The 26,326-nt window shown below is 36.6% G+C and overlaps 1 protein-coding gene across 3 annotated transcripts in view; it reads left to right on the top strand.

Annotated features, from left to right (window-relative positions):
• COL24A1 (collagen type XXIV alpha 1 chain) overlaps nt 1–26,326 on the top strand; it is a 146,343-nt gene that overhangs the window by 74,150 nt on the left and 45,867 nt on the right. For all 3 annotated transcript variants that reach the window (XM_052665912.1, XM_052665913.1, XM_052665911.1), the window contains exons 15-26: nt 823–876; nt 969–1,013; nt 1,378–1,431; nt 2,030–2,083; nt 3,697–3,750; nt 8,794–8,847; nt 13,136–13,189; nt 14,677–14,721; nt 18,576–18,629; nt 19,381–19,425; nt 24,209–24,262; nt 25,981–26,034. In XM_052665912.1, the coding sequence (XP_052521872.1) occupies nt 823–876; nt 969–1,013; nt 1,378–1,431; nt 2,030–2,083; nt 3,697–3,750; nt 8,794–8,847; nt 13,136–13,189; nt 14,677–14,721; nt 18,576–18,629; nt 19,381–19,425; nt 24,209–24,262; nt 25,981–26,034 (621 nt within the window). The remainder of the gene's footprint in view (nt 1–822; nt 877–968; nt 1,014–1,377; nt 1,432–2,029; nt 2,084–3,696; nt 3,751–8,793; nt 8,848–13,135; nt 13,190–14,676; nt 14,722–18,575; nt 18,630–19,380; nt 19,426–24,208; nt 24,263–25,980; nt 26,035–26,326) is intronic.

Below are 26,326 nucleotides of genomic sequence, written 5' to 3'. Positions count from 1 at the left end.
AGATATTTGTATTTGTATTGATATTTACTTCTACATTCCTGTCTTGCCACAAAGGTATAAGACTTTTTTTTTCCCTCTTTCTTTTTCAGAGGCAGAATATGCATAAAGTAGGCTTCCCTATCTGTAATACAGTTTTAGCTATTGCTGGATCAATTTTTGTGTTTCATTCACAATCTTTCATTAATATTACTTGCGAAGTTGTGTTGATCATTTAAGATTCTTAATTTTTAAAATTCTGGTTCATTTTTTTTTTTGTCATGAAACTGAATATTTAAATCTCAGAAAGGAAGTATGCAGAAAAGGCTAGAAGGTACATAAGAACAGAAGTTGCACGCTCATCAGATTTTATGTTAACATTGTTTATATGTTAGGAGAATCAAATCTCTGTTTTAACTTATAGAACTAACTGAGAGATGAAGAACCTCAGAAGTTGTCACAACTGAAAGCAGAATCATAACTTTAAGCCAAATTCAATGTTTATTCAGTATTGTTGCCATGTAACCCTAAAAGTGATAGCCACTTACTGAATGCATGGATGCAGTACAAGGAAGGCTTCCTAATCCTGCATCGCACAGTGCGCCACTGTCTGTTTTCTGACACGTATCCTACAGGAAAAGAGGGACCTTTGGTTGCTGGTATTTCTGCTGAAGTGGATGGGAACCATAGAGGGCTTATAATATGAATACTTTTCAACCAAACTTTTAGCCTGAAAAAGGTTCAGTTTTCTCTTTGTGATACAGAAAACAGTACTGTTATCATTCTCTAAGTTGCTCCACTTGGTCAAATGTTCAATATAGCCACTCTTTTTTTGCTGTCCCATAGGGAGACGTGGGGCCAGCAGGACTGAGTGGACCATCAGGAATTCCAGGGCCCATGGTATGGCACTGAACATTCCTGCAGCCAGGTCTCTATGCTGCCTTCCAAATGACAGGCATACACTGGATTTTTTTTTTTCTTCATTTTAATAGGGTCTTCCAGGAAATATGGGGCAGCCTGGAATGAAAGGTGATAAGGTGATTTAAATATTTCTATTATCTCAGAGATGTAGTTCTTTCAAACTTCTTTCATCATGTCTTGAGTAAAATAACTTGCTTCACAATTTTTTCTGGTTCTGCTTTTGGTTTATTATCTCTTTCAACTTTAATTTTTTAAGTAATTAACTAAAATTAACTTTAAGTACTTCAGCTCCAGACCTGATACTTTGACAAACTTTTGGACAAAGCGTTTACTATGGAACATAAAAGACTATCCTGTGCTATTGCCCATTTCATTGTCTTTCAAAGATCTCTGTTACTTTTCAGTGCTAAATGTTGAATTAATCTTTCTCCGTATGTAATTCTAAACCATAAATGTGTCTGCATACAATGTGTTGTTTAGGGTGAGCATGGCCTTGCAGGAGATCCAGGAGATCAGGGGTACCCGGGAGACAAGGTAACCCATGGTTGTGTTGGTTTTTTTTTTGTTTGTTTTTTACAGAATTGTGCATTATCAGCCTTTTTTTTTTGTTTCGTTGGTTTTTTTCTGAGTCTTAAAATGCTATGTCAGCTTCATAGAAAAAAATGCATAATAGTAGTTACTGGATGCCACTGAATTAACATTTATTTAAGAAACTCTAATTAAAACTTAATTAAGGAAAGCAGTGAAAAAGAAAAAGTAAAGGGCATGGGCAAAGTTTTGGCTTTTTTCTGTTATAAGAGATGCATCAAATTAGAAAATAACTTTGGTGTAACCTGAGACCTGCTAAGAGTTGCAAGGGGGGCTTTCCCTTGGACCTTGAGTTTCCTCTGCACCTCACCTGGGTCAGCTGTGGCTAGCAGCACATGTGGAGGGGCCTTCCTAGGCCATCCCCTGAGAACTCTTGTTAAGAGCTGAATGTTAGAAGTCATTTCTGATCCCACAGTTTTTTGTTGGTTTTTTTTTTGAACTGTTTTGGGTGGCGAAATGTAGCAATCTGTTGTTTTCAGTGTAGCACAACATGGGTTTTTTTTGCATTTAATGTCTCGCTTTTTTTTTTTTTTTTTTTTTTCAGGGTGCTCCTGGTTCACCGGGACCTCCAGGAATCAGGGGAAAACCTGGACCCCAAGTAAGTTTAAACATAAATTTTTGCTCTCAATGTATTACTACGTGTTACTGTATTGGATACTACTTTGTATTTTATGTTCTTGCTGCATACAATCTTCTAGAAGCTACCTACATCAAGAAGTACAAAGAAGAAGGTCTAAGCTGCTTTTGTGTGTCAGACAGTATTACAGAGTCCAGTAGATGTGTCTGATTTTAACATGAAAATGCTTATTATGTTAGTCATTCTGTCACTCATTTTGCTGGGAGAATACGTATCAGTAATGTTAGAAACAAATCCAATAACAGCTTTGGGAACTTCCAAGATGACTGTTTGGGCTAGGTGAATTTGGAGAGAGCATGGGAAATCTTAATAATGGCCAGTAGTTTCTCAAAGGGATGGGAGTAGTCATGAATTCAAGTATTTACTGATTGGCAACAGCTTTAAAAGCTCCTGTGTAGTGCTAGTGCTTCTGCTGGGATTGTAAATGTTGGGGCAGCAAAGGGTTACTTGGCTTTTTTCTCACTTGTTCTTAGCACTGTTAACAGCCTCCTTTCTGTGGAGAATTGAAAGTTATTAGCTAATATTTTTAAAGAATAAATCACACCAGTCTCAGTTTTTGTCATAGACTCTTAGACCTTATATACATACGTACATATACACATATATATAAGAATTTGTGTATTTATTTTATTAAATCAATATTTATTATTAAATTAAAGAATTATATAGATATATGTATATATATGAGAATTTGAAATATTAACCCTGATCCTGCAAAATACTTATGGAAGTTTGTTTAACTTTCTATGGGGAAACTGGCCTGTTTGCAGTTAAAAATGAATATGTGCATTAAGTGTTTTCCTGAGTAGTTGTGATCAGCATCTTCTGTTAAACAGAAAGACCTCACTCTTGCGATTAACATCATGTTGAAATGTATAGAATGCATTTACATTAAAGTTACTTCCATTAAAAACATCAAAAAAAAATTTCAAGTCAAGCTTGAGTAACACCCAGCTATGGACGCAGCAACAAATGTTTAAAAATGTTTGAGAGAAGATATACCTTAAAGTCACAAATACATTTGGGATGGGTCCAATTTTCCTGTAGAGCAAATTACAATGTTTATTATTTACAGTAATATTTGCAATGTTAATTTGTTAACATTAATTTAATGTTAATCACAAAACAGCCTTTAACATTCTTGGCCATAAATGACTGTTAAGCTATAGAGATACGTTCATAAGCCATTCTCTCTAACACTTATTTCCATCTTCTGAAAAATGTATGGTTCTTTTATTATGGAAACAGCTACATGTTTCAAGTTTTGCTTCATACAACTACATAGACCAGCCCAAAGCTCCCACTTTTATTTTTCTAAAACTAATTGGCATTTTTCTTGTGACTTCAACAAGAACTACTACTCTTAGATGCAAAGAGAGAAAGTTATAGATATTTCTATTTAGTTGAAAACTCATCTCACCACTCCCATGGCTTTTCCTAGATAAATGTTTTAAAAATCTTAATACCAACTTTCTGATGTTGGGTTTTTTGTTTTGTTTTATTTAGATTTTTGTTGTTGTTGTTGCTTGGTTTATTGTTTTTAAATAATCAAAAATTGTTTCCCCTTTCTTAAGGGAAAAATTGGAGAACCTGGATCCCAAGGACCAATGGGTCCCCCAGGTCCTGAGGTAAGAAATTACTTGATAAACTGTATGTTCTAAATTACTGAGATCTATGAAGCAAATGCATTTACCTCTAGGACTGTTGACTTAGTTGAATCAGAAAATACTTTTTACTCAATTGTTTCCAATGAATGTGATGTTCTCCATACAGAAACAAAAAATCTAGCTCTTATTCTTTTATACAAAATATTTATGCAATCCTTGATTAAAACAAGTAGCTCATTCATTGATATGATTAGGATTAGTACTTATCTGAATCAGTTTTAAGAGCTCACACCTTGAATGGGTCTCATGTGTTTTCTCAAACGCTTGAGTTCTACAGCTTCTTTACAAATGAGATTCTCCAAGCCTCACTGCTTATTTATCTCATACAAAAAAGCTTAAATTGGAAGGAATGCAAAGAACAAGCACCAGTGACGTAGTAAGAATTGCCAAGCACTTGAATTTGGCTCAGCAGTTGCCTGAGAACTGGGTATAATACTGCAGTATTACTGAATTATACAGATTCTGCTTCTGTCACAGAATTGTTCATTTGGGTGCTTTTGGGCATTTATACCAAGATATATAAGGAAAAATGCTATGAACTGTACAGGAGACAGCATTTTCTTTTGCTCAGGTGTGTGAAATTACTCCAGCCATTTTATGGTGAATTAAATGCTACATGTTAAGTAATTAAAATGCAACTCAATATTTTCCTCTGGATGCCCATCTGCAAAGTGGCTAAAGGTTTAAGACTACAAAGTGGTGTCTCTCCTTGCTTTGGTAGCACAATATTGATCTGTGTAAGTGAAAGTTCTGCCTGTCTCATGTGCAGACATAAAAACAGTCACCATTTCTGAAAAAGAAAAAACAGCAGGGAGTTAGGACAGCAGTATATCAGGATCTTGAAAAACTCAATTTCCAGAAGTTCTGTAAGTTGGTATTTTTCTTTTAGAACTCTAGGTAGTATCTTACTTTCTCTACTTGCCCTTATAAAAATAAGCCAGCTTTTGTTGCCAGCGGCACAATAAGAGTAATTAAGTACAGGTTTTCCTACAAGACAGTCCTGGTGTCATATTTCTAATCATGCTGCTGCTTCCAAAAAACAGGCAACTAACAGGTCAAACCCAACAGGCTTTGCTCCTTCTCCCAGGGACTTGACTTTTTATATGCTATATACAGTGAAGTGTGCAGTGGTCATTCCTGATGAAAATGAAATTAGTCAAATTTTTAACAGGCTTCTGTGTGTATTCAGAATACTTCATTTATTGGTAAATTTTGTTCTACAAATCACAATGAATTATCCTTCAAGAATGGTGATAGTTTCCTTCAGATGTGCTCTGAGTATTATAAATGGGTTTCATCTGGAGCAGAGAGGGATTAGTCATTGTCTTCAATAGATCTTTGTTCATTTGTGCATTATTTTCATCTGAAGTTGTTAACTTATTCTTTCAAGAAAATTCTCATATGGGATTCAGCTGCTTTGCTTCATGCAGAATGCAGTAGCTTGTGAAGGAAAAAAATACATCTGAGTGTTTTCTAAATGAATCACTGGTTACTTTGAGTTGTTCATTTCAAAAGAGAAAACAAGTTTATTTTTAGTGTATGTTTTATCTTATCACACGATGTTCTGAGTTGTACAGACAATGTCATGAAAGCAGTAGTAACAGTCTCCTGTTTCACAGAGTTATGCATTTGTCTTGGAGACTTTCCTTTTTCAGGCAGGCTTGTCTTGGGATAATTTCACCCTAGAAATGAAGGGGTGTACAAATAAATCTTGCAAGAAATGAATTTGAAAATTCTTCCTTTTGGTACATGGCCTAGGTCTAGATGTGGTGGGATGTGTATGCACATGCAGATAATAGCATGGACATTTGCTACAGTCTGCAGCATCACCTTCCCTAATGTCTCTGCCGATGCTTTAATGTTGGCAGATAGCAGAACTGCACTGAAGTTCTTGCCTAAGCTCTTCCCATTTTGCATTGTAGATTTCCAGAACACAGCAAGACACCATCCTTAGTATGTTGACTGGTGGCCAGTGCTGCTATGAATCACCAGCCACTTTCTTGGTCATAAAGCAGCCAACCAGGTCTGTGGAGGAGGTATTTGGGAGGGCCAGGATAGGGTCTTGCACACTCTATGAAATAGACTCCACTAGAAGCAGTAACTTTGTCTCTCAGAAGAAAATAATTTTCTAGTGTCTCAGTGAGCATGGCTGAACATATCTGTGCTGTTCAACTAGGCAAATACTCAAACCAACAGCATCACCATGCTGATGTCTTAGCAATAATGCCTTGTGAAGCTTTACTGTAATATCTACTGTAATACAGGATTGCTAGTTTTTTCTGTTCTTTGACAAATTGTAATTGTGTGTTTGTGATTTGTATGTTAGATTCCTTTCTTCATCCTTTCCAAAATCAGAATTGAAGGTTTGCTGGGGAAAAAAAGGTCTCTGCCCTTCAAAAATGCTGACATCAAGCTTTTTTAAGAAAAAAAAAAAAAAAAAGATTTATTGAATTGTCTTTCTGGATAGCATGTCTTTTCAGAAGAAAAAAAAGAAGCATTTACTTGAGAATGTAAAATTGCAGCTCTCACTTTCTCAGTTCAGAGAAATTGTGGTTTAAGCAGAAATCTATCTTTGGTAATTTGATAATAAGTATTACTAAAGCTCTGTTGAAGCTTCTTGTTGAAGATCAGTAGCAACACCCATCCAATCTGCTTCTGAAAATTTATTCTAAATATTCATTCAAATGAAACACAGCATGCTGTTGGATAAAATCTTTTCCAAGCAGGAACATTTGTCAGCTGAAAAGAGATTTTTGCTCTCTGTTGCTCTTGCACCACAGCTCACATCCCCAACCCACTGAGAGATGCTGGGGAGCTGGAGGGTGCGATGCTGACAAATGGCATGTGGAAACTGCTTGGAATGAGCGGGTTTCTGCAAATGCAAGAGAATTCCTAGTGGTAAGGGGGTGTGACTTCCAAATGTTTGATATTCTGTTTCTATTTAGCAGCAGAACAGGAAAACAAACAAAAGAAAAGCAACAGTCTTTGCAATTTCTTCATATCTGTGAGAAGTGACTTCACTACAGAAACACAAACCCTAAAATAGTAGCAGCCTTCACATTTGGCTTGTTTTTAATTAAGTATTTTGTAGATAAATGAGAACAAGACATATTAATTTCATTTATTTCCAGAATTTATTTTATATTTAAATTGTTCGGCACAAAACGGAACTTCCACGTTGAGATTAAACTACCTTTGCTTTTAGGCAGGTGATCACTGTAGTTATTTTTTGGCACTCTCTAGTATGATTAAGCTGAGTGAACTCTTAAGTGCTTTGCTGGCAAAAGGCCACCTCTGCAGCAAGATTTTGAGATAATTTGTAGCCTGCCAGCTGTCAGGTTTCTGGCTGATGGCAAGACCAGAATCTACTCTGTAACCTCCCTTAGATGCCGTAATATCAAGTGAGGTTTTGTTCTTAGTAACCTGTACAGAATGCCTATTACAGCTGGAAAATATACATTGATCTCTCAGCTCCTGTATAGCTATGTAGTGTTCTAAATCAGCAAACTTAAGTTACGGAAAGGTGTATTTCATGGTGTATTTCAGATAAGCATGACCTACCTCTTCAGTGTTTTTCAGTAGATATGGCTCCCCATTTTATTTACCTAAAAAAAAAAAAAAAAAAAAAAAAAAAAAAAAAAAAAAAAGAAACCACAACAAAAAACTTACCAAAAAAAAACAAAAAAAAAAAAAAAACAAAAAAACCACTTCTTACAAACTGCATAGAAATGTTGATTGATTCAAAGATGAAAATTAGTTATGTGAGTGCCTTTGTCACGTCAAAGTGCCACCTAGAGGCACGTAGCAATTGTTGCGCAGGTCTATCAGTTGCTTCATGGCAGAAAAGATATGACCAACACGATGCTTTGTGAAATGCTGTGTCTTAGGTTTGTTCCAGTTCCTCTGAATGCTCAGCTTGGTTCTTTTTTTCAGTGTTTAGTGTGTTTTCTTTATGACTCATTAATATTCAACAGCTAATAGTAAGGGGCTTGTTTTTTTAAGAAATTGCAATTGTATTCTAGTTTTATATGTTTGTGTTTGATTGAACGTATGAAGCACCTAAAATATTTTTATCCTGTCAACATCTTTTCTTAAAACTCTTACTCTATACTGCTAAGAACAAGTCATAAAAAGAAAACGGAAGAGATATCTGCAAATAGAAATATTGATGCACTAAATATTATTTATGATGATGTGGCAGCTCTACTGTTCTAGTTGAGGGTGAAGGGATATATTTAATAATTAATTAATTTTAATTAATTAATTAATAATTAATAATTAATAAAGTATGGCTAACTGTTATCCACTATAGAGACAATTTTTAGACCTTTTTCATAGTTAGCCTAAAAAGTGGCTCTTGAATCTTTAAAGATATCCTCTTATTTGATTAATTTCACTTACATATATAGGCTTTCTTTACCAACAGCTGAATCTGCACCAAGCAGTGTTTCACAAAAGCTTATTCCAAATAACACTGCATGCCAGGGACCTTCATTTACTGCCAGCCAGACCTGGATCAGCTCCTACTGATTTGGAGGCAAAAGGCTTTTTACCATATTCTTAATCTTGCAGTGATCTTGTTCTTAAAGTGAGGCCAAGGATTAAAGGACTCCAGCTTCTGTTTAAGCTTATTTTAAAAAGTTTTTTAAAGTTGAATTTGTGAATACAAGACCTGGTATTGGCTATTTTGTGAGTATTTTGTGTATCAAGACCAGTCCTACGGTTTAATAATAAACACTGTTCAGCGGTTAAAAAGTCCCATGTTAAGAGAATTGAAATCCATACTGACATCTGCTAAAATGAGTTTAATGAAAGCTGTCTGAAATCTGTCAGTTATCCAAGCCCTTAGAGGGTGCTTAATGAATTCTGACGTATTGGGAATGGTAAAACAAATTTAGTTCTTTTTTCTACAATTCAGATTTGTTAAATGAATGGGCAGAAACAAAATATGCATGTTGGAAACATTCCTAGGCTATAAATCATTGGTCTGTCTGATTTATTTAGGGTTTTCCAGGAGATATTGGAGTACCTGGATTAAATGGCCCCGAAGGTCCCAAGGTAAGACCATGAAAAATTATTCATGCTTACAGTTAATCAGTATAAATTGGAGAGGAAAAGGTCTGAGAGATGGAAATTTGCGTTACAAGAAGAAAATTTGTCAAAATGCAAATACTTTGCCTCAGGTGTTTGTATGAAGTTAATCGGATGTTTACTGGTGTCTGCATGGTTAGGAGAGGTAGTAACTGCGTTACAGAGACTTTGAGTGGCAAGATGAGTGCAAGAAAATTTGGAAAAAGCACTGTGTATTTCGAAGTGCTGTGTATTTCACCAGTACTGAAAATGGTGCTTGTCAAAGGCACACAGACCTTTATCATCTCACTTGTCTAATACAGATTTTTTAAACAAATTTTGGAATTAATACTAGCTAAAGATACACAGAAAGAAGATGGAAGTAATGTACCAGTTTAAAAAGTTAGTTATACAGACTAATATTTTAGACTAAATTTAGCAATGATTCTTAGAGAGGTTTAAGTGAAGGTTTGGATAAAAACACAAATGGGAAGTTCTTGGTTATAATGAGTAGGATAGAGATGAATACAGCTAATAGAAATGCAGGTGCATCAGCAATTAACCCAAAGGGAAATATTTGTTTAGTTTGTTTATTGTTGAAAGAACCAGTGGAGATTCTCACTCAGTATCTTTGGACTATCCCTAGGTAATATTTTCATCAATAAATTGCACAAGTATGCTGGAATTAAATTTGAACAAAGTTGAACACTTTCAGATAATCTTAAGTACTGCACTTTGTGCCAGTTCACCCCACTCATGTTTCTTCAGACTGATGTGTGCTGGGATTAAAACAATAAATCCTACTGTAAACATAGAGCTTTGCAGCTGGCAGTGATAGAAAAGATCCTTGAAAGGAAAGCATGATAAGGTTGTTAAAACCGAAGTGAAATTCTAGAATACGTGAGGAAGGGTGTCATGTTAATGCCACTGTACAAAGCACAAGAAGACTTTTAGAAGTACACAGAGTTCTGGGTATTTGTACTCCAGGAGGACACAATCAAATGAGAATAGATGCAGAAAAGATTACTTGAATGACTATTCTGAAAGACAGTTTATTTATCCTACCAAAATGAAGGGCCTTTTCTAGTTCTGTAAGCATAGCAAAGGGCAGAAATTGTGTGGAGACCAAAGAACTATGCAGGACCAAGGATATGAACTGTTTGCTTCAAGGACAAAATTGTAAAGTTATTTGTGAATAAACAGAGATGGAAATGAGAAGATTTCAGCAGAGCTGTGAAATTCTGTGGCAGATTGCTTAAGACAACATGGTACAGGAAACTGCAAATGGTTTAAGTATTTAAGTTTAAGTATAGTTTTATTTTACCTGGAAATTGCTTCATGACAAAATTCATCATGCCTTGAGAACAAACATCACAAATAATGCCCTTACCAAAGCCATAACCAATCTTTTCTGCACTTCATGTCTTTCATCTGTGTCAGAAACCCTGTCCCAAAATAACCCAGAAAGAATTTAGAGGGAAGTCTGAAAAAACATTATTTGATGCAGCGAAAGGGAAAAGTTAAAATACATTTCCAGAGGCAGGAATGAACTTTTTTTCATTCTGATTTATTCGTTTGCTAATCTGTTTGCGTAATGTTAATGGCCTTCCTTATATGAATGATTATCAGACAACTGGGTGGTAATTGCTCCAATGTTTCTGACAGTGGTGAATTATCAAGCTACTTTATAGTGACAAAAGTTTGTATACAGGATTTAGGGGCAACAGGAGAAGAGCAATACCACAGCTCTTGACATACAGATCAAATTTGATCCTCCAAGCAGACGCGTGAATTCTGAGATCCTATCCCTCTGGCCAGTTTCTCCATTAACTGAGATTGCATGATTCCAAGTGTTACACTGGATATTTTTGATTGAATTGGTTTGATATTTAACATATACATTACCACTCTATTCCTTTCCCTCCCAAATATCAATTTAAAAAAATTCTAAAAGGTAGCCAATAACATTTATTTCAGAGTATGCATTCCAGTAATGGAGAAATTACATGGCTGAACAGGATTCAGTGGTCTCCAACACATTTGCTCTTAAAGACAAGAAGTTTAGACAGCCTGCTCTAATCAGGAAGATCTGATGGCTTACATTTGAGATGGAAGATTACCAAACTGGAAAATTTCCTAAATGACTCCTAGTGCTATGGGAGAAAGGCTGCACACTGGAAATGTTCAGCTGTCATGATTTCCAGCTGTCTTGTGCTGATTGTTGTTTTGTTTGGTTTTGTTTTTAAATCTTCCTTTTATTTTTGGAACTGTTTTTACTGTGTTGTGCTTTTCTACATGTTTTTGTTTCTATTTCCTCAGAAGCAATACTCATTTTAAAAGCCAAGAGGCAAGATAAACTTTCTATCTTAGTAGCTGGCAAGGCAGATCTTTGGTCCCTTGTTGGAAAGTTTAAGCTCTATGAGCATGATCAGCCATTTCTAAATACCAGTACAACTGGATTACGAATTTTCCCTGAATTATTGCAGTAATCAGCAAATCTGACCTACCGAAAATAATGTTCAAAGGCTTTATTAAGTAATTTGCTCTATAGTACATTACTCAGCTTGGAAACAATATTTTGGAAGGCGTTTGATCTTGATCCATTGCTTATTTAAAAAAAAAAAAAAAAAAAAAAAAAAAGGTTTAAAGAAGTTCTGAATTAGTTTGCTTCGTATGTTATTCTTGTAAGTATTTATGCTCTGTAACTGAGAGAAGTGAGAGGAAAAGTCAGAGTATGGTGACTACAGCTGTAGTTTTTTCCAGTAATTCGTGTTGTACTGTGGAAGCGGTTGAGAACTTCTGACTTCTGCTCATTTATGTTTGCTTGGATAACATTTAATAAAAACAGCTGTTAGGAGTTCCACCAGTTTTTTAGGAGGTGGACATCTAAGAAGTTGTCCGTGTGTGTACATTATACACAGATAGATGTGCACACAGGTATGATATACAGGATACCCCGTTCGCAGACTACCTGAATTTTTTCCAGGCATTTTGGCATGTGTCTAATGACTGCCTTTAATTTCTGTTTGTTGTCTGAAACATGAAAGGGGAGATGGAAATTTCCTTTAGTCCTAATACCATCTTTATAGTCTAGGACTTTTTTTCCCCACATGCACAGTTAAGTGCAGTGTGAAGTCTCATACAGTGGCAGTGCTGCTGACATTTTCATGGTATAATTGCAGTGCACTGAAAATAATTTCTCTTAATGCGTTTTGTTATTATACAATTTCTTGTCTTACTACACAAGAATACTGCTTATGCAGTGCTCCTAAAAGCCATCCTGTCACTTCTTATGTGGTATGTCAAACAACATACATTCTCCATCTCAGACTTCCCTAAACTGGCCCGTGACCTATGGATCTTGAAGTAGCCTATTCCACTTTCTTTTCTGTTTTAGCTGGCATGCAAGCTAACTGTTCTGGAGGAATGCCTACACCTTCAGTCTAGACTTCAGCTTCATTAGTAAGCAATTAATAAGGCTTACGCTTGGAACTTTCCCACCATCACTTTCTTGAAGGGCAGATTTTTTTTCTTTTCTGTGCTTTATCTTATATTGTTAATCTTTGGTTCCCAGAAGACTAATAATATGATTACACAGAGATAAAATACATTGTCTTCTGCCAAGTTGAGTGCTCTATCAAGTTATTACCTATGCAATTTGGATGACCAAGATTTTTGACACGCTGCTGGCAATTAGTTCATTTAATAAAGTTTTGAAAATGTTGTTGTAGCAGTCATAAAAACTCAAGAGTTGGCAAGCCAAGGTTCTTCATCTTTGGAAAGCTGATTATAAACATGAACAAAAAGTAAAGGCTGAAAATCACAAGTACTTTTGGACAGGCAAGCTAGTAGTTAGAATTCACTTCCTAGTTTGTTTTCATTGCAATGTTTTCATCAAGTGCTAAATACTATCTAATCAAATGTCTATGAGAGTTATTTCAGTTCTGCTTTAATCAGTAATCTTAGTGATGGTATGCTTTGTTCTCAGAAGAAGAGAGATGGTTCTTCTGCAAACTCCAGTACTTTATTTCCATTTCAAAAACTTAAAAATAATTTTTAAAAAATCTACATAGTCAAAGTATGTAAGATAATCAGTATTCCAGTAGATATTAGATTTCTGCTCCATAATCTCTTCCTTATGAACAAGAGTGCTTAATGAGATATGCCTATCCATCTTTGTGTTTGTGTCCAGACTTTTAAGATGAAATTAAATAAAATTATACCATAGTTGTTGTTAGCTGATGTAAGATCTCGCTGTTTTTGTTTGGTTGTTTAGGGACTTCTGGGTGACCGGGGATCTTTAGGGCCACAGGGACCAAAAGGAGTTGAGGTAAGATGGAAAAACTATTCAGTCAGCACATTGTTTAAAAGGAAATGTTGTGAAGAGGAGGAAGATTAGAAAAGAGTGGTTAGGTATTTATGGTGTTACTGTGCAAGATTTCTTTTTGCTTTTTTTCCCTTTTTGACTGGGATTGCAATGAGGTGTTACATGGTTGTATATCCTTTAAATTTATACAGTGAAGTTTATTCGGTGGTTTCAGTAAAATCTCAAGACCCAGGTCCTGAATCTGACATGGTTCTCTTTGTTAAGCTGGGGAGACAGGGCAGAGTTGTGCATGGAGATAAAAACAAACCTAAATTTAATGAAAATGTCCTGGATATACTTAAATAAACTATAAGGCTTCGATCAATTGAAGTGAAGATAGACAGCTTTTCTTCTTAAAGATTTATTAGGCATTCTAAATTCATCACAATACAAATAAAAACTTACGTATCTTAGGCCAGAAGTAATTGTTATAAATCATTGAATCAATGAATGTGAGAATAGACCTTTAGCTTTCTAAATAGTCGGCTTAAATTATAAAGCTTGCTTAAATTATTATCTCAGTTCATTGCAGGGGAGTTGGGCTAGATGACCTTTAAAGTTCCCTTTCAACTCTGAGGATTCTATGATTCTAAATTATGAGCTTTCATGGCAGATACTAGGTGACTAAAATCTAGCCATGACAAAATGTTCCATTTAATTACAAGCCAGGAAGCTGTAGATAGCATTTCTTAATTCCTTTGGTTAGTTCTATTTGGAACTGTAAAGCTTGTATACTACTTATTCCAGAAGCTGGATAAAATCTTACACTTTGAGAGAATCAGAAAACTAAATGATAACAGCATGAGCTCCTGGCACAGCATTGGTACAAATCTGTTCTTTGTAACTGTATAATGAATGAATGAACCTTGAAGATTAACACTGCAATTCTCTATTATGTATAGTTCTATCAGCACACTTTATAGCACAGACACTGTCATTTCTTCATCTTCATACCCAAAAAGCCTGATCCCCTGATCTTCCTCTACTCCCAAGAAATAAAGGATAAGCCCTGCCAAAATGGTTTGGCTAACTTTGCTGACTGCACCATTACCTACATGGAAGAAAAAAGTAGGAATGTTCCTGGTGTTCTCATGGTTATGAAGTGTCAAATGTTACAGGAAGAGAGTAACCATAGGGCAGACAGAGAGGTTGACCCTTCATTGCTGTGTCTCAGAACCATGAAAATATTGCCGTAATGGAGGAATAATGAAGAGTACAGAAGTCTTTTTCTGACTGTCTGTGATGTAGTGCTTGGCCCTCTGGCTAATTAACTGAAATCATTTCAGTCTCTCAGTGTTTCTGTCTGATTTGAGTGCATGCATATGCACATATGAAGCAAACGTATGATGATATACTAAGCAAAAAGAGTTGTCTGCAGATTCCATTTTTTCTTGGCATCAAGATTATTGAAATCCTGATTATTTTCTTTTTTACTTTGTTTTTCTTTTTAGGGAGAAGTAGGACCAGCTGGACCTATTGGCACAGTTGGCCCAAGAGTAAGTAATTTTGTTGTTGCAGAATATTATTCAGCAGAAGTGCTGGTTTAAGAGATACATTTACTGTGGAAAAAAGACTGTTTTAAAATAATAAATGAATAAATGTTTTAGGCAGAGATGGGAAGAGGAATGCCTTTCCAAATCCGGGTTTTGAAAGGAAACCACAACCATGGTGCACAAAGTAAAACCCATGAAAAGGAAAAGGAGACAATTAAAACTGCCTATGGTGCTGCTTTGGCACAGATAAAACCACTGTGCAATTCTGAGGTCCTGAATGAAATACATTGCACTGTTGTGCAGTGGCAATGGGAAAAGATGCTGCTGCAGCACAAGACTCATCAGTCACCTGTTGTCACGTTGCCTGAATCAATGTGCATGCACCAGCCACTGTCAGCTGGTGGCAGAGAGACCCAAGAAGGAAATCAGCAAGCAGAAATATTTTCATATGGATCAGTTTGACTGAAGTTGACTTAGAAATGAATACACCACTGGTGTGCCTTATGTCTCCTTGGTTTCTCTCTCACAACATGCTGCTGAGAGAAGTTGTGGATCTGTGGTGGCCCCATGGTTGCTGTCTCCGGGCATCTCTGGGTAGCTTGTTGGCTAATGTTCCTCTTGGAATGAGAGGTAGGGGAAATGAGAATTTTTCTTGGTGTGGAGCCCTGCCTGTTCTTCCTCTCATCCCAGGGCCCAACTGTTCTCACCTGTGTTCCACAGGTCCTGTTGGCTGGAGCAGCCTCACAGCCCCAGGCCACCTTGTTCTCAGTGTGCCTTAGCACTGCTCCCACTGCTCAGCCTGTGTCTGCCTTCCTGCTAGGAGCACATGCTGCTCATGCTGGACGTGGAGTTGTTGGATCTCATATAGTGCTCTTGGACACATCCGTCTTTTTCAGTTATGCTTGCTTGACTGCAATTGCACATTCATTTTGATTTACATAGGCTTTATTTCCAGCATCCTTGAAAGGAGTTTCAAAAACATTTGAAAGTAAATGCTGCTGAAGCTGTGTTATTGTATTTGTCTTCAGTATACTAAATAAGTATCCAAGAGCAGGAGAGGTCTCTGAGGGGGACCCTGACAGAGTAAGAATCGATGGAGCCTTACTCAGGGCCCCAAGGTACCACCAGCTGTCAGCTCTGCCTTTCTGGGCAAATATCCCTAATTTGTTTTTGCAGCCTCCACGTGCTGGGGATTCTTCTTTCTCTGGCAAACTACCTCTGTGCTCTGTTTCTCTTTCTGTTTTACAGACAGTTTTCCTAACGTCTCACCTTTCTGTCTGAAAGTCTTGCCTGTCTTTCTTACTACAGCCTCTTGCCTTCCTGTCCTACAAAACTGTTGTCATGGTCAGTAGTTTATTCCTCTCTTCCCCACCAATAATGCTCACCAAACTGTGTCTGTTATCTGTTATATCCACCCTTTCCTTATTCTTACAGAAACTACTCTAGACTACTCTAGCTTTCTATTGTACAATAACAGAGGCAATTTCTGGTTCTTCTAGAATCCATCTCCTCTACTTTAAGGGTTTCAGGTAAAAACATTCTACCCCAAAATCAAATTTAGGTGTGCACTAAGCAAACAGCAATAAGTTCTCCTCCCTTTTGCTCTCCCTTCCCCACCTGCTCATTCCTAGTGTTCACTTTTGGAAAAAGCAATAATAAATAAAAATGTGCATGACGCCAAAAAACCTCGGGGACCCACCTAACAAATGCTGCCAGCAAGACAGATCATTCTCTGTTGAAACAAGTGGTGAACAGGAACCTGTGCTCCAAGTCTCAGGTTGGAAAAGAATTTTCATGTCTAAAACAGATGGATTTTGAGCTGAATTTGGTCACGGGATTTGATTTTTATTCATGTCTTTCCATACCTTCTCACCAATTCTACTCCACTGTCAAATTATTACATAATCTTAATTGAGTTCTTATTAAAAAAAATAATAAAGGTATGTTTTCTTTAGTAATTATTTGTCCAGTGAAAATATGGTACATACAACATTAAATAAGTGACCATGTTTATTAAATTCCATCTGTTGACTCTTTCTCAAAGGCTATCTGAAAATGAACACTGTAACTATCTGTTGTAGCTCAGCTCAGTGCAAGCATGTGTTCATAATTTTTTTGTATCCTCACTGCTGGAGCAGAAAATGCCTTTGAAGTCCATCGGAATACTAAAAAGGTATCATGAGAGGTTTGTTGGGTTTTTTTTTTCTGAAATACATGCTTAAAACAGAAGCTGGTATTTATATATTGTCATGAGATGAGCAGTTCTCCTAAAGACTAAGGAAAGTGCTCTCAAGGGCACAGTATTTTCTATAAGTGGCTCATTGCTTCCTGTAGGCTGAGGGCATGTGAGAAGGTTGTAGAGGAATGGGACTGGAGTGATAATAATATACACGTATTAAAATATCCAAGCATGTATCAACATACTGTGAGGTGAAAAGAGGCACAGGTGGTTGCTGTTTCCTGAAAGGGACGGACAGAACAGATAATAATTTAGGAAATGCATGTTTGCTTTGGGATTACATTGCCCTGGAAGAATGATTTTGCTGGGGGTTAGCAAGTAGAAAAGCAACCATTTCCTCCATATGTAATTTACAGTCTGCATTTCTGCAGAAAGCCAAACCTGTGCATTTCACTTTGCTTTACTATTTTGCAATCCTCTTGTTCTGTTTTCTGATCAGCTTGCATCTGCCATTTGTCCTTCATTGCTCACAAGTAACTGGGATGGTATGGCCAGGAAAGCTTTACAAGCTGTAACTGCAATTCAGCTCTGACAGGATCAAAGCCATCCAGGTCATTAATGGTGGTCACTAGTTTTCTTTCTATGAATTCTATTTAAAATATTCCTTTCATTACAGCTAAAAAAAACATTACATTCTGCTCACCATAAAGACCTTATTGTTCTTCAGAACAAATGAGTAAAATACAATGTAGTAACCTGCAGAAGTTTGTTCTATGCTTGATCTAACCATTGTGGAAAGACATGACTTGCCTTCTCTGGGTCTCTCAGAACTTGTCTTCTCAGTCTCTTCTCCCACCACTCCTGACTGTGCCCTGTTCTAATCCATTTATCAAAACAAAAGGCTATTCCTAACTCAGTGAGATTTGTTGTAACTTGCAGAACAAAATGAAATCACTCAGGCAGAGAGAGAGGAAAAAAACACGAGAAAGAAGATTAATGAGAAGTCTAGGATTATATAGTTTTGATAATATAATTAAAATAATAAAGAATTTCTTGAATGCCCAGAAACGAACTCACATTCTGATCTTCAGGCAGAGAAAAGCCAGAGCAAAAGAGCCAGTTAGAAATGTCATGTCCTTTTCTGAAGGATCTTTTTTGAGATCTCTTACTTTGATCACTCCTGTTTCAGGACAACCATATGGAAATGAAAGCTATCATTACAGAGAGTCTGATTGCAGTTATCGGCCTGCTGAAAGAGCACTGTGGTTTAACATCTGTTAGCTTCCTTCTAGCAGAAATTCACATTTTCTTAATACAGGTTCATTAAAATGTTGAATTCATTTTCCTTCTCCTATTGTCAGACCTGCATGATCTCATTACTGACTATCTCAAGATCCAGCCCCAGCTCACTTGACATTTACTTTTGGACCAAGACCCTTCCCTTGGAGCAGATGGGCGAAGTTTGCCTAGGCAGGGTTGTGCTGTTCAAATAACCAAATCTGTAGGTCATAGCTTAAATTGTATAGGAAGTCAAGAATACCTGACTTTGATTTATAAATGCATTAGATTCAAATGCAGGTAGTAAATATTACTAAACTGTTCCTTTTGTATATTCTTAGTTTGATAACCACAGAAACTAAGATAAAATTGAAATACTAATTCATTCTGTTTATTTTAGGGAAAACCAGGACAGAAAGGTTATCTGGGTGACCCTGGACCAGAAGGTTTAAAGGTAAATGCTGCTTTTATGTATGAAATAAGTGTGTGTTTGGATTATCAGCTGTGTACATGTATCCAGTGCAATATTGAATGATGTGTAGTTGAAAGGATGAGAGTTATGTCCACCTGAGCCAATAGTTCCCAAACCTCTGTTCATCAGGATGCTTGAGGTTGTCATAGCGCATATACATTGAGCTTCCACTTCCAAAACATGTAGGAAAATGCTACATAATGTGCAGCATTATGAAGGAGAACAAAATTCTTCTAGTTTAAAATATGGGATTTCTGGAAGGAGAAAAAGTATGTGTTAAAATAGAACTCAAATGGGAGTTTTCCTAATAAAATATTTTGTAACAAAGTTACTGATAGAGCGTGCAGGTAACGTTTTACTTCTGAATCAATTCTGAAATAATCAAAGCAATCATATTTGTTAACAGGAAGATTTAAAAGAAAATTACATCAATTCAGAGTATTTGCTGACTTACGGTTCAGTGAGCCCTTAATATGCAGCTTTCATTTTTGTGGAGAATACATGAATATTCTAGGATAAAGCTACCATATTTTTTACAAAAATAAAATCAACTGATGGCATTCATTTTTATTTTTCACCAGTTGCATAATTTTAGTTTCTAAGGTTATAATTGGCTGCTGTAGATTAGAAAATAAAGTCTGTTAGGAAAACAGAGAGCCTGAATATACACATATGAAAGAAATTACTTTTCTAATGAACCTCATCTACCTCATCTGTTTTCCCCATTTAACAGGGAGAACAAGGAGACCAAGGAAACATTGGAAAAACTGGTGAAGCAGTAAGCTTGTGTTTTCCTGCTGCTTTTATTTTCCATTTCTGTATTTATTTGAGAGTGAATGATTAATTTATCATAGTAAATTTAATGATGAATTTTGGTTTTCCTTCAATCTGTAGTATATCAGGTTTAGCTTTGTGGTCTTTCAGAATCTTACTACTTAAAGAAATTCCTCAGTTAAAATATTTGCCAGAGTTGATTCTGGTGTTTTGTTTTGTTTCTGGTTGTTTTTTGTATTTTTTCATAATGGGTGAATGCTGTAGGTAGTCACAGGGATCTTCCAAAGCATGTTCAAGTTGGTGAATGAGCAATTCTTTTCCAGTTGAATGATTTGAAAGGCTGCATTCAGCCTGAGAAGTATTTTACGGATTTGTTCTGTCTGTTCCTCCATAAAATCCCAGAGCTCAGGGTGACCTTGAGGTGACATGTAGCTATGTGCCTAGGCAGAATACGTTATCTCCATGTCACTCCTAACAATTACTAGGCTAACTAGTTATTAAAAATCTCCAAGGACGAGGGCTCCATGACCTGCATGCAGTCCAGGGCTTCTCTCTTTTTATTTTGAAGTTCCTCCAGTTCAGTAATCTGATCCGCTTCCTCTTGATACAGCATTCTACAAATGATAGATGTTACTGTGTCCTTTCTTCATTCTCTCCTTTTCAGGCTAACCTGTCCCAACTCATTTAGCCTTTCATTTTTTTTCTAGTTAATTTAGGTCACCTTCTTACTATCCTGTAGTCCATTTCCAATTTGTGTAGGCATCTTTGTCTCCAGCTTACTGCCCAAACTGCTCTAACTGCTGAGTAGAAAGGAAATTCTTCTGAGTCATAAGTTTTATCTTTCCCAGTTCTTAATTTTAGATGCTGTTGTAGTTAATAACCACTTTAATGTGCTGCCTTGCAGTTCTCCCTGCTGAATTCCATTTCCTATCTTTCTGTAAAACTTTTGCCTAGGAAGTATGAGTATCAACTTTCCATGGCTACTGACAGATCAACCATGTTTTTTTTTTTTTTCTACTACAGATGATTTGAAGCCCAAATACCAGATAGCATAAGCACTTTATTGTGCTTTCATCCTAATTTTTTTTTCCAGAACTAATCTCTGTAACATCTGGCACAAGAGTACATGTACAGATCCAGAAGTAGCACCTATGGTGCCATAGTCAAGGTGGATTTGTTTTTAAAAATACTTGTAAGTACCATAAAGGTTGGCTGGCAAAATTGAGCTTAGGTTGTTATTTCTTTCTTCAAACCTCACTTTTAAATTTTTATTACAATTGAGATGTAGAAGTATTCTATGTATCAGCTGGCTATGAAATAACAGAACCTGACTGTTGGAGCATCCACTCTTCTTCCCTCTCTTTTCCTTTGTTCTTGGTCTTCTTTATAACAGAGATGGTTGAAAGATTCTTCAAGGATCATCAAATAAATCAAATCTATAGCCTTAATATTTGCTCACTTAGTGTTTCTTTTTTTGTTTGTTTATTTTTAAATATGTGTCAAACCATATGAAGTCCGTTGCAGAATAGTAGGGTTGGAAGGGACCTGTGGAGGTCATTGAGTCCAGCCGTCGTCTTCATGAAGTATGAAGCTGATGGGCCTATAAGAAGCGTCAAAAAAGAGCAGGCATAGACGGTGACTGTGATCTGGAGGAAAGTAGAATGCACAGATTAAGTACAAATTTTCATGAAACTTAACTGAAAATGCCCCAAAAATTTCAAAGGAGAAAGTTAATGTGGCAAGAAGTGTGATGCCATTGAAAGAATGGTGAATGGAGATATTTGAAAATGCTGAATTGTTAATGAAATAAAGTTGGAAAGATTTTCACTTAACACAGGAATATGTTAGGATACAACCTGACAGGCAACTACTTCCACAGGCACTTTTGGAACCAGCCAAGTTCATTCCTCACAACCACGTTTTTCAATTGATTACTCTGAACTTGGGTTTGCATTAAGAACACAGCGTGTTTTCAATTATTCCACTACAGACCAGTTTCTAACATGGAGCATATGTGCTGGCAAGATGTTTTGTCTGTCTTAGGCATGTATTACTTGTGAGATCTGGTCTTTGATTCATTTCCCACAAAAATACTCCTGTCAAGAAGATTTCTAAAATGCTTTTATTGTCACTGTCGAGTTTTACATAAATCCTTGCAAATGAAAGTTTATGACTTTAATAATAAGGTTTAAAACTATGATGAGTTTTTTTTTTTTTAATATTTCAAAGCTTTTTTATGCTTTTCTTTTCTACTGCCTAATACTCTCGGCTTGATTTTTGTAATCCACCACTGGTGCCCAAAGGATTGAAGGGGTACTGAATAGCAATGACTTGACAAATGGACTTTAGAGTGTATTGATTTTCTTACATAAGAGGGAGAGAAACCTCAATCAAGTCTCAGTGGCTGATCTCTATGGCAAACCAATCCAAAACTGAAATTTAAGGAGTCACATGGTCTTTAAGAACATCTATTGGGAAAAATCTTGTGCCTAAGGTATTAATGGGACAAGATGTTTGCTTTCTGATTGTACTTTCCCTTCACTGTATGTTACTAATTGTTTTAAAAAGTAAAATAATATTTCTAAAACTTTTCTTTTTCTTTCGCCCTGCTGGTACCTGTTCCTAACATTATCTGTTACTTTTTCAAAGGAGAGGTGAATCTGTTACAAACTATCTCCTTAGCTCCTCTTGAAGTCCATGTTGCTTTTGCCATTACTTTGGTTTCAATTCTTGTCTCAAGTATTGTTCTGCTTTCCAGACATAGATGCTTCCACTCTTACACAGTTTCTTTTCCTCTTTTTGTACCGCCAGGAATCCACTTTCTTCTGGTGTTTCTACCGTACATTTTTTTTATTACTTTATTTTGAGGAACAGCAGCTAGGAAGCCAACATTAGCCCTCTCACTCAAAGGTTTTTTAGGGCAAGCCTGATGTGCTGGGTAACACAACACATTCTCCACTGCTGTTTCCCTGTCATTCCGTTTCACTTCAGAGCAACTTACTCAGAAAGTCAGAAATACTTCTGACCTGAAGAGGGGACTTGGTCAGTTATTGCATCACCATTGGTACAGGGCACAACTTTCTGTCACTGTCTTCAGCTCTCTGCACAGTGTGGCATTGACCAGGATGTCTGGAGTCTCTGTGGAGGGAGAATAGATCTCAGCTCCGTCTTGGCTGTGATTAGGTCTTCTCTTTCTGAAATGAGAAAATGAAAGTGATTAGTCTTTTAGCCTTTTGAAATCATACCTCCACGGTCCTCATCTTGATGAACAAGAGTACAGGGTAATTCTTTGTCTCACCGATTTCTGCCTGGCATGGAGGCCTGCAGTTGGCCACAAGTCACACTGACAGCAGTGGTATCTCTGATTTTCAGAGTTCATCACAAAGTCCCTTGATCATGACACTGACCTCTAAGGATTGCCTCACTGCCAGTGTGACTAGGATAGATCTCTGACAGATGCCAAGAGACACCTTAGGCTGAAACATAATGCACAACTTCAGACACACAGTACATTGCTCTAGCAACCATTGAGGAACCTGTTTGTCTCTCTAGCCTGTTCAGAAATTCATTTGTGCCAGTGCTGTGAGCCTGCAAGGTCATTGTCTCAAGGGCTCATTGCAGTATATATAAGCTATGAGATTTCCAGACTAGCTAGCAGTTCAAGGGAAAAAAGAAAATAAAAAGCAATCAAAAGGTCTTCCTTTGCACCTGTTATACTAAAGTATTTGGGCCTTAACTCTACTGAAATTACATAAGTAAAAATCTTTTTAAAAGTTTTGTTTTGTTTTTTAATGACAGAAATTTCAGGGTGGAATATTGTCTTTCTGATATGAAATGATTTCTATGGAACAAACTGCTACTAGGTTTATGAAAAGAATACAACTGCCTATCGAATGCAGGAAAAATGTTTTTCTTTCTTTTTTTTAATACTTCCTTAAATGCCAGGCTAGTGCTAGTTAAGCTAGCACAGCTTATGTAGACATATGTAGAGACTCTAATGTCAGTGTGCCTGTTGCCATTTTATTTACATAGTGCTTTTTGAAGCATTGCATTGCAGTGCATTCACACTTTATTCTGTTTCTGAAAGCTTTCATGTTTCTGCCATCTTCCATGTGCAGTTATATGCAGTGTACTCTGGGCACCTCTTTTTCTTCAAGCTTAGTGTTTCATATTTTTTCTGAGCTGATTTTCTGTTTTATAGTTTGATGTTTTGCAGGCATAGGGAATAAGATTTGAAAAACAAACAAACAACAAAAAAAAACTTAGTATCTTGCTTTCCATTTCATATGGTGGTACTTGTCCTGCACAGGGGAAACTTGTGGGAGAGCCTCAGGAGAGAGCTACTTCATTTTTAAAAAGGACTAGAAGACTTTGATCCTCCTGATTTTCAGTTTGTTTGGGCTACAACACCTGTTCTACTGAATTTCCCCTTGAAATCTGTGGTCGGGCTGTATTGCTAGCAAGCTGTATGTTTGCAAAGCTTCCAGCACTGCAATGTTAGGATCACAGGTAGGCTCTGTGTGATAGCACATTACTATGATTGAATTAATGCAATTTGTAGGAATAGATATTTACTAGTGGATTGTCTAACTGCAGCTGTCCCCTTGCGTGGACTTTAAGCTCAGTTAGCTTGTGCAGTCCTCACTGCCCACAGGACCACTTATACAAATAGAGCAGAGGCTCTCAGGAATTGAGAGTTGTGCTATACTGCTGCTGGGCACTGTGGAGCTGCCAGCTATGAACTGGTATGGACACTGCACTAATAATTCCTCGTGCTTCTTATCCAGGGATCAGCTGGCTTACCTGGAGAAACTGGGCCATCTGGAAGCCTTGGTGAAAAGGTATAAATAACGTATCTAACATTCAGAAGCAAAAATCAACTTTAAAAGCTGTTGGGGAGACAAAATATTAGTGACAGGTGTTTTGCTTGGATAAAGCTTACGTTTTGTAGTATTTCAGTGTATGGGGATGCAATAAACAGAAACCCAAAAGCTTTTATTAGGGGTACTTGTCTGGTGTTCTTGATTTGAATTGGTAATGAATTTGCCAATCTACCAGCAATTTGTTGCTTACAAGTGTGATATGTCACGTTAGGACACCTTACTATCTACTGCTATTGATTCACAAAACTGTCATAAATGATGGTTGTTTCATGCAACAGTCATTGGTTAAGCGTTGCTACATCATTAACAGATGAAGTAGAATGATAAATATGACAGTATGCATTAACTGAGTAAAAAAGGCAACATTGTTCGTTTTCTCTACTGTATAATAACACTTGTGTATGAAAGTGAAGTTTGGCAGACGATGTGACTAGAACTGCATAAATAGCTTAAGTATATTTGACATGGTTTTATTTAGGCGAAATATTTTAAAACTGAAAAACAGGAAACTATTACGGCACTGCATGTCAGCTTCAATTATAATAAAAGCATAATTGTTTGTCTGAATGATCCAGCACCATTTGTGTTTCTGCCCTGCAGGGCTGAATTATTTCATCCAAACTGGTGGCTGCTATTTACAGGAATCTTATTAGAAAAGTCTTAGCAATTTATTAGAATTTCTGTGAACACGTGAACAGCAATTTATCAATGGAAAGCACTGCTTGTTAAAACTAAAATAATATTTTTTCTCATGTTGTTTTAATCATAATATTTAAGAATTCAGTATCAAAGGATGCTTTTTGTTCATAACTATACTCCACTTCAACAAAGATTACCTTGGGATACTGCTGTTAGTTTAAGTAGGAGGGAGGGGAAGAGACAGTAAAAGAATAATTGATCTATCAGCAATTGGAAGCAGTCTTCTTCACAATACAATAATTATTTTCATTACTGTGTTACTGCTGTTTCTGTAGAACTTGTCTTCCTCTTTTCTGGATTGAATACTACAGTGTAAACATGCTGTGTGGATTTAAATGACAAATAAACTTTGAGCACATTTATTATAAAGAAATGTGTCTTCAAAGTATGTAACAAAATATTGTATTATCTCTATGTCATGTGTACTGCCCACGATAGATGTGCAATCTGTGCAGTTAAGATTATCTACAGCCAAGCTGATGGTTGGGCTGGATGTTATAAGAATAAAAGTTGGGAAAGTATGTAGGACAAGAATGAGATCTTCTCTATGCTGCGCATTCCTGCAGCTGATGCAGGGCTGCCTTCCTTTTAGATCTGTTCTTTTCCCAAAACATGCTGAAGAAATGAGGGAGAGAGGAAAAAAATTGTTTACTGAGGTGAGGATTATAGATTAAAAACATAACTATAAATGTGGTGCATGGAACAGAGAGATCTGCTAGTAGCAGTTAGCAGTTCAGAAAAACTGGTGAAGTACAAAATCTCTTCTATAGACTTCTAAGAAAAGGAAAGATCCTAAACCAGAGGTGTTATGCACACCTCTTTTAGCAGTAAATCCCTTATAAATTGTGAATGACACCTCTAATAAAAGTCTTCTTGCATCACTGTTGTATTGTTAGAGCAGGTCTAGGAATAATAGAGAAGGAATGTTTCAGGGAAAGAACCCTCACTTTTATTTTCTTTTTAATTTTTCATTAAAGGGAGAGAGAGGCAGTCAAGGACCAGTAGGTCCTCCTGGAGAGAAAGGTGTGATGGTAAGTTGTAAGTAAGGTCGAATCCATATTTCTGTTAATTACAAAGGCACTTTCCCTTCCAAAACAGTAATGAATTGCAAGCCTTCTGACTGTGCAGACTTTATGGAAAATAGTAGTATTTATAATAAGGTGTTCCTAGGAAGCTTCATTAGCAACATTTTGACTGCTACTGAGCTGATGTTGCAAACTGATCTTGTGAATGAAGCAGCAAAATAACAGAAGTTTTATCAAAATGCTCTCAGGAGACTTGCATAAAAAAATAAAACACACTGAATTGAAAGAAGAGAGAAAT

The sequence above is a fragment of the Tympanuchus pallidicinctus genome, unplaced genomic scaffold, assembly GCF_026119805.1.
Source record: "Tympanuchus pallidicinctus isolate F22 unplaced genomic scaffold, pur_lepc_1.0 scaffold7, whole genome shotgun sequence".
In the NCBI taxonomy this organism is placed as follows: Eukaryota; Metazoa; Chordata; class Aves; order Galliformes; family Phasianidae; genus Tympanuchus; species Tympanuchus pallidicinctus.
The sequence above is the reverse complement of the archived record's forward strand: the minus strand, read 5'-3'. Positions and strand labels throughout refer to the sequence as shown.